The sequence below is a fragment of the Trichomycterus rosablanca genome, chromosome 4 (genome assembly GCF_030014385.1).
Source record: "Trichomycterus rosablanca isolate fTriRos1 chromosome 4, fTriRos1.hap1, whole genome shotgun sequence".
NCBI lineage: Eukaryota > Metazoa > Chordata > Actinopteri > Siluriformes > Trichomycteridae > Trichomycterus > Trichomycterus rosablanca.
In genome coordinates, this window is record NC_085991.1 from 3,723,084 (window position 1) to 3,731,119 (window position 8,036).

The 8,036-nt window shown below is 46.4% G+C and overlaps 1 protein-coding gene across 1 annotated transcript; it reads right to left on the reverse strand.

Moving 5' to 3' along the window:
* Window positions 1-3,179: 3,179 nt before the first annotated feature.
* Window positions 3,180-7,567, reverse strand: LOC134311229 (uncharacterized). The gene is made up of 9 exons (XM_062992833.1): window positions 7,424-7,567; window positions 6,698-6,859; window positions 6,436-6,598; window positions 5,957-6,138; window positions 5,786-5,878; window positions 5,502-5,706; window positions 5,244-5,431; window positions 4,602-4,699; window positions 3,180-3,390 (listed from the first exon to the last, which is right to left on the reverse strand). The coding sequence occupies exons 1-9, from the start codon at window positions 7,565-7,567 to the stop codon at window positions 3,180-3,182; spliced, it is 1,446 nt and encodes a 481-aa protein (XP_062848903.1).
* Between the last annotated feature and the right edge of the window lie 469 nt (window positions 7,568-8,036).

Below are 8,036 nucleotides of genomic sequence, written 5' to 3' on the forward strand. Positions count from 1 at the left end.
TTGTCGAGGCCAGACTTGCAACAATTGTTCTAATTAATCCCAAAAAGGTTTAGTAAGGTTGGGGTCAGGGATCTGTTCAGGCCACTGGAGTTGCTCGACACCAAACCGGTTGAACCGGGTCTTTATGGAGCTCAGACAGGGTCTTTCATTCATAAACTGAATGATAGAATAAATGGAAGAAAAATCCAGCTACGATCTCAAAGACGAAAAAGTTAGTTGGTAGTTTTACAAACTCGGTTACCCAAGTCGTGTTTTTAGCTGCTTTTTTTTGACTAAGCGATTGCTAACTGAATTGCCGTAGGATTGGTAGGACACCTCATAGTTCAGATTAACCAATAAACGTGAGGCACTTAAACGCCACGCGAATGAAAAATGTTACATCGCTGAACACTAACCTTACATTTTAATGACACAGGAAAAGGCTCATTTCACGGCCGTGAATTAGGTAGGTGCTTAAATATAATAGATTTTAAACACCCGTTGGATGTAATGATGAAGGTAAAAGTGTATTTCTGAGGAGTGGAACTTGACTTTTGGACCTGACCGAATACAACTTACCACCCTAAAGCAGGAGCTAAGAGGAGAAGTGCTGGAGGAGAAGAAGAGCAAACAGGATGGAGACGCTGCGGTTCGGTTCTTACAAGTTCCAGATTCCTTGATGACACAATCAGAACCCACCTACAGGAACACACACACACACAGTCAACGTGGTAAATACCTGATACCTGTGGTGAAGATACATTACGTATCCTACCACCTTCCCTCACTGTCCTACAGGAGGATAAGAACTCCAACTCAGGTTTTCAGTTCTTCCCATGTACAGTTTCTACACTCTTAAGGTTAAACGTGGTGCAGTAGGTATATACACTAGGCTTCTGCCTTGACCAAACAGCAGGTGTCACTGTTGCAGCAACAATGAGGCAATACCCCATTTGTCCCTCCCTCTCTCAGGCACAGCCACTTGTGTCCAACCTAGTGAGACTCAAGAGGCCGTGGGCTGGTGTAGATGACCACATTAAAATACTATGTTACTTCGAAGATCTTACCTTCCATTCAGGAGTAAAATCATCCACACTGTGGGCTGGAGAGCCATCAGGAACAAGGAACTCATTTCCTGCTTCGTTATCATTAGTACCCAGAATTCCTCTGGATATCCCTGTTGGAATCAGTACAGAAGAATCAGATGAATAAACAGATACAGGTGTTGGGCTTGTTTAACATTCAGACGGGGAGACAGAAATTATCACCTCTGTTGTAAGGGCTCTGTGTGCAGAGGAGAAGGACAAGTTACAAAAAGTTTATGGACACCTTGATATTTTGCCCTCGTACCCCTGTACCCCCTAAACTGGACATGGGATCAGTGAAAGTCTATCAATACAGTACCAAACAAAGCTCACCATGTAGCCATCCTTCTAGCGTTACAGTGCAGAGGCTTAAATTGGCGTCACATGACACCGTTAAGCCTTTCCTATTGGACACTGTAAGTAGATTCAGCTCCTTTGTTACAATCACGTCAGGATTCCCGAAGGGCAAGATAACGCTGCCGCAGTCCACCCCCACCTGCCAGCAACACATCAGAGGAAATAATATGAAAATGGCTAGCTTACTGTCATACTGAGGTACAAAAGAATTAATATTATTTAAGATGACATACACCGATCAGCCATAACATTAAAACCACCTCCTTGTTTCTACACTCACTGTCCATTTTATCAGCTCCACTTACCATATAGAAGCACTTTGTAAGTCTACAATTACTGACTGTAGTCCATCTGTTTCTCTGCATGCTTTGTTAGCCCCCTTTCATGCTGTTCTTCAATGGTCAGGACCCCCACAGGACCACCACAGAGCAGGTATTATTTAGGTAGTGGATCATTCTCAGCACTGCAGTGACACTGACATGGTGGTGGTGTGTTAGTGTGTGTTGTGCTGGTATGAGCGGATCAGACACAGCAGCACTGCTGGAGTTTTTAAATACCGTGTCCACTCACTGTCCACTCTATTAGACACTCCTACCTAGTTGGTCCACCTTGTAGATGTAAAGTCAGAGACGATCGCTCATCTATTGCTGCTGTTTGAGTTGGACATCTTCTAGACCCTCATCCGTGGTCACAGGACGCTGCCTGTTGGGTGCTATGGGGGTTGGATATTTTTGGTTGGTGGATTATTCTCAGTCCAGCAGTGACAGTGAGGTGTTTAAAAAGTCTGATCCACTCATACCAGCACAACACACACTAACACACCACCACCATGTCAGTGTCACTGCAGTGCTGAGAATGATCCACCACCTAAATAATACCTGCTCTGTGGGGGTCCTGACCATTAAAGAACAGCATGAAAGGGGCTAACAAAGCATGTAGAGAAATAGATGGACTACAGTCAGTAATTGTAGAACTACAAAGTGCTTCTATATGGTAAGTGGAGCTGATAAAATGGACAGTGAGTGTAGAAACAAGGAGGTGGTTTTAATGTTATGGCTGATCAGTGTATATTTATTTATTTAATTGCTGTATTTTAGGACACCAATTTTCATCACTTTCAGTCTTTCTGACTAGGGCAGCAGAGCTAGATCCTGGTGCTTATTGCTAATTCTTTGTCAGGCTTTTTTTCCCATGTGTGAGAGACTGTGATTCAAGATCCCCTAATCATCAAACTACTGTACATACAAATTCAGGAAAACGACTTGTGCTGGTCAGTTAACACAGTCATTTATAGAATGTGCTGTCCTCCTTGCTGTATTTACATATTATTCCCACCCGATAACCGTTCTTGTTCATGGACTTCTCGAGGCTGTTAAATATTTCTAACGTACCTGTTCATTAGGCTGTATTGTAATAGTGGAGTTCTGCAGCTGCACTACGAGGGAATTACGTTTTTTTCGTCTGTCTGATTCTAAAATGATGCCAAACGAGCTTCTGGTGACATCGGCAGCCAAGACAAGATCGCAGGAAGGCGGTAGTTCTGAGACTTGTCCATCAAACGACACTACAAACGTCTCTGCTACCAGAAAGGCTTGATCTGGTGGGAGGGAAACCAAGAAAAAATAAGCATAGTTAATCAAAACTAATGTATTCATTCATTTTAGCTTCATCCTGGTGAAAGCTGTGGTAGATATGGCACCACCTCCCAGAGCAACACACATTTACACACATGCGTCTTACCGTCGTGTCGCTATAAAATCATGTGATCAACTCCAGAGACTCACGATTGAAAGGACCGTCCATCAATCTCCTCTTGAGTCTGTAGAGCTCGGCGGTGATGCTCCCTGCATTTAGTGACAGAAGAGGTTTCATGAGGATCTCCTCCACCATGACCTTTACCATGCCGACCTCTGACTTCTTCACCCATGGGTTCCGGGGTAAAGGAAGATTCAGTGACAGCTCTGCATCCCTGCAGCAACAAACACTCGTTATACAGCTGAACCAACGTCCAGCGTTTACAGCTGATTCGTATACTATATGGTCAAAAGTATGTGGATGTCCGACCATGAGCTTGTTGATAGATAGATAGATAGATAGATAGATAGATAGATAGATAGATAGATAGATAGATAGATAGATAGATAGATAGATAGATAGATAGATAGATAGATAGATAGATAGATAGATAGATAGACAGACAAAAAGATAGATAGACAGACAGATAGATAGATAGACAGATAGATAAATAGACAGTCAGTCAGATAGATAGACAGACAGGCAGGTACACAGACAAAGCGACTTACACAATGAGCGGAATACGATGAGCAATTGAGGGTTAAGGGCCTTGCTCAGGGACCCAACAGTGGCAACTTGGTGGTGGCGGGGCTTGAACCGGCAACCTTCTGTTTACTAGTCCAGTACCTTAACCACTGAGCTATCACTGGCCATAAAGATAGATACATAAAGATAGATAGATAGACAGACAGACAGATAGATAGACAGATAGACAAACAGATAAATAAACAAATAGATAAACAGACAGATAGATAGACAGACAGACAGATAGATAGACAGACAGACATACAGATAGATATACAGACAGATAGACAGACACACCTCTTATCAATGGGTGTGACTCAAACACCAAAACTCAGTGATTAGGAGGGGTGTCCACATACCTTTGGCCATAAACAGGACACAACTGGTCCCAACAACTGACAAATCTGCACCAGTTATTATAAACATGGACCAAAACCTTAAAGTTTTTTTTTCCAATCTATGAAATCCATTCTACTAAGAACTGAGACACTGGGGTGGAGGGTTCCTACCAGTATTAATACGGAGTTCCCAAAAAAACACGTTTTTACATCAAGTACAAACCCGGGGTCTGTCCGAAAACCTGGTGATTTCTCTACATAGATGCATTTTACGTCATTCTACACTCCCGAGAAGAGGGCGTGTCTAAATTCTTAGATTCCTTAAAATGCTCCTACTGAGGCGCCTTAATTCTGAGTGATAATCTGACTGAACAACGAGGAAGTGCCGTCTAAGTAGAGCGTCTAAATAATCTGCCTTATGAGTTCCGTGTCTTATTAGAACCCACTCTACTGAGGCAGCTGATCAGGTAGGCAGTAGGCAGCAGGGCAGCTCACCAGGTTTTCAGACGGTTGAGGGATTTACCTTTTGGAGAACTTGAACGTCAAGGCGAGCTGTCGTCTGACTCGCACAAGCATCATGGCCAATCTGGATTCAGTCCACTGGACTGTGTGCTGTATGACCTGGAGAGCACATCAGGTACTATCAATACAGTTACAGCTACATCTGCATATTTCCCAAACACTTAATTGGCAACAGTTTGGGGAAGGACCTTTCCTGTTCCAGCTAGACTGTGGACATGAGTGAGTGATGACGAGTGAGGTGTGGAGAAACTCCAGTGGACAACACAGAGCACAGAGCCCTGACCCTTCTCCAGGCAGTGGTAGCTCAGCGGTTAAGGTACTGGACTAGTAATCAGAAGGTCGCTAGTTCTTGTCCCACAACAGCCAGGCTGTCATTGCTGGGCCCTTAATTGCTTGGAATGGATTCAATCACAGTTTGAGTCAAAGTGTCTGCTGAATGCGGTACATCTTAACAGCAGCGCCAGCAAGGGGTACAAATTGACACAGACATTCCAATTCATCCCAAAGGCGAGTTCCTCCACATCAAACTCATCAAATTATTCATCATCTTTGGACCTAAAACTTGCTTGGTTCACATCCTGAGTTAGAAGGGCCTTCCCCAAACTGTTGCTGTGTGCTGGTGAGCGAGTTGAGCGAGTCTCACCAGGTCCAGCCCAGCGATCGTGCTGTGGAGAGCGTTCCTGAACGGCGCCCTCAGGTGGTGATTGTGAAGAACAGCAGGCAGCAGGTTCACCAGCTCCCTGCTCCACAGCTCTCGCGTCTGATCCCACGCCCTGTCCAGACGCTCCCCGGTTACATCGTGGTACGCTCCGGCCAGCGTGGCCAGCGGCTCTGAGAATGGAAGAAAATGGAAGTCAAAAGTTTGCATACAGGTGTAAGTGTCTGTGGGGGCGCCGCTTACTTCTGAGCTCCTGCTGGATGAGCTGAGACGTGTGCTGTAGGACCTGCAGTGTTTGAGGCAGGCTGCTCGTCAGGGTGCGACGGACCGCTCCAGACATCCAGGCGTCCCAAAGCGCCGGCGCTCTCGGCGTCAGCAGGTTCTCCACCGTACGGGTGAAACGCAGGGACGTGTCGCTCAGCTCCTGCATGGCGGTGCCGCCTCCAGCCTGCGAGAACAATCATTTAAATAATGAACATCAAAAAATGAACTTTGCAAATCGTAAATCTGGACGAGCCCGTATGAACCTGTCTCCTGAGCTCCTGCAGAAGATGGCTCAGCTTCTGAACCCTCTCGAGCAGCTTCCTCTTCACATGGAACGCCAGCTGCTGGAGCCGTGCCTGCGCACACAGAAAATCATCTCAGTCTAGGGAGGAACGCGGCAGATATACGGACGTCTGTCCGGGTCCTCGTCTCACCTCGCTCGCCGATAAGCACTCCTCGCATCCCTTGGCGCGAAACACCAGGCCGTGATCAGCTGCTCCCGCCGAAATGACCGCCAGGGTTTCGTTGGCCATGTCGCTGCCTCCTCTTTGGGCCTCGAACGTCATCCAGGGGCGTCTCTCCAAGCACAGGGTCGTTCGGAGGTCGTCGGATGAATCTGATTAGGGATTCGGGAGAGATTTAATGGCCCCGTGAATCTTTCCGTGAGGTTATAATTACCATCAGATCTACCATTGTGTTTTTATAGCCTGTTGATTGGGGTGGATCAGAAACATCACCGGTTTCTATATGTAATCCAAAACTATAGTAATCAACCAATAGTAATCCAAAACTGGTTTGAACCCCACCACTGCCAGGTTGCCACTGTTAGGCCTCTGAGCAAGGCCCTTGACCCTCAATTGCTTAGACAGTATACTGTCACAGTACTGTAAGTCGCTTTGGATAAAATACTGACCGCCGCTGTATCCCGCAGCAGCCTGCAGGCACCGTTTTCCCAGCGACCCCTGCAGCCAGAGCATCTCACTACGGTCGAGTTTGGCCTGAACCCTCAGCGTGGCGTTCTTACTGGACGAGTGTGAACTTCCTCCCAGTTCAACACTCCAGTTCCCCAACTTCCACTACAACACAAAATTCACAATCACACTTTTTTAAATGCTGCTTTTATGACATCATAACTCATCCGTCTCGATCCAAACTGAAGTGGACGGCGCGAGGACCTCGGTGAGCAGGGAGTAGCGGCTGCTTTGGATGCTGCTGGTGTTCCTGAGTGCCAGGACGAAGGCGCTGTGCTGGGTCTGACCGGAGATGGACACACCGGTGTGGCTGTACAGCAAGTCCTTCCCCGAATTTACGCGGTGAGTGCCGGACCAGGACAGAGCCTGCAGGAATATGGAAAACATGACTGTCTTTATTTATGAGATAACTGGTGTAACATCTTAACCACAAGAGGTACTTGACTAGTCATTTGAAGGTTGCTGGTTTAAGCCCTATTATCGCCTAGTCGGCACTGCTGGGCCCCTGAGCAAGGCTCTCAACCCTCAATTGCTTAAATTGCATTCAATGATGATTGTAGGTTACATAAAGGCGTCTGCTAAGGGCCAAAAATGTAAATGAATTTTCTAGCCTAGCGATTAAGGTACCGGACTAGTGGACTATTAATCAAAAGGTTGCTGGTTCAAGCCCCACCACTGCCAGGTTGCCACTGTTGGGCCCTTGAGCAAGGCCCTTAACCCTCAATTGCTTAGACAGTACACTGTTACAGTACTGTAAGTCGCTTTGGATAAAAGTGTCTGCCTAATGCCGGCAGGTCTTTAGGAAGGAGTGTCCACATACTTTCGCTTATATAGTGTATACGCTACCTTGAATCATAAATCATGATTCAGTATTTTAACACATCAAACAACGTTTTGATAAATTAGTATCAGGAATAAGAGTGTACTCACCGGTTGTGGAGGACAGAGCCCCAGGAGGACGTGGTGCTCCAGGGTGTCTCTGAGGTTGGTGTGGATCTGAGCCTGGATGGTGTGAGACGGACACGGCGCAGGAGAAACGTTCTGAGCCGCCACCTTTATCTGGACGGTGTGCATCCCTCCATCTGCTCTCTATTCGATACGGCAAGAACATACAGGACGTCCGAGAGTGTCCAGGTCAGTGAACCGTCTCTTAGTGGGAGCACTCAAAAGTATAGGGACACCTATAATAATTAGTGAGTTTAGGTTCATTGTATTAAATCAATGAGACGCTTATCCTAATAGGGGTCGTGGGACACACACACACACACACACACACACACATACACACACACACGCATATAAGGGCGATTTTAGTACCTCCAGTGAACCTGACTGCCTTTCCTTGGAACACACAGAAAGGACCTGGACCGCTCCACCTGGGAATCGAACCCAGGACCTTCTTGCTGTGTGAAGACAGTGCTATTATTAATAAGTCATGTGCTTCCAACTTTGGGGCAACAGTTCCTATTCCTGCATACCAGTGGTGCATTGATCCAACCCCCATGATGTGAAGGAGCCAGGCATTCTCAGCCAAAACTGCCTC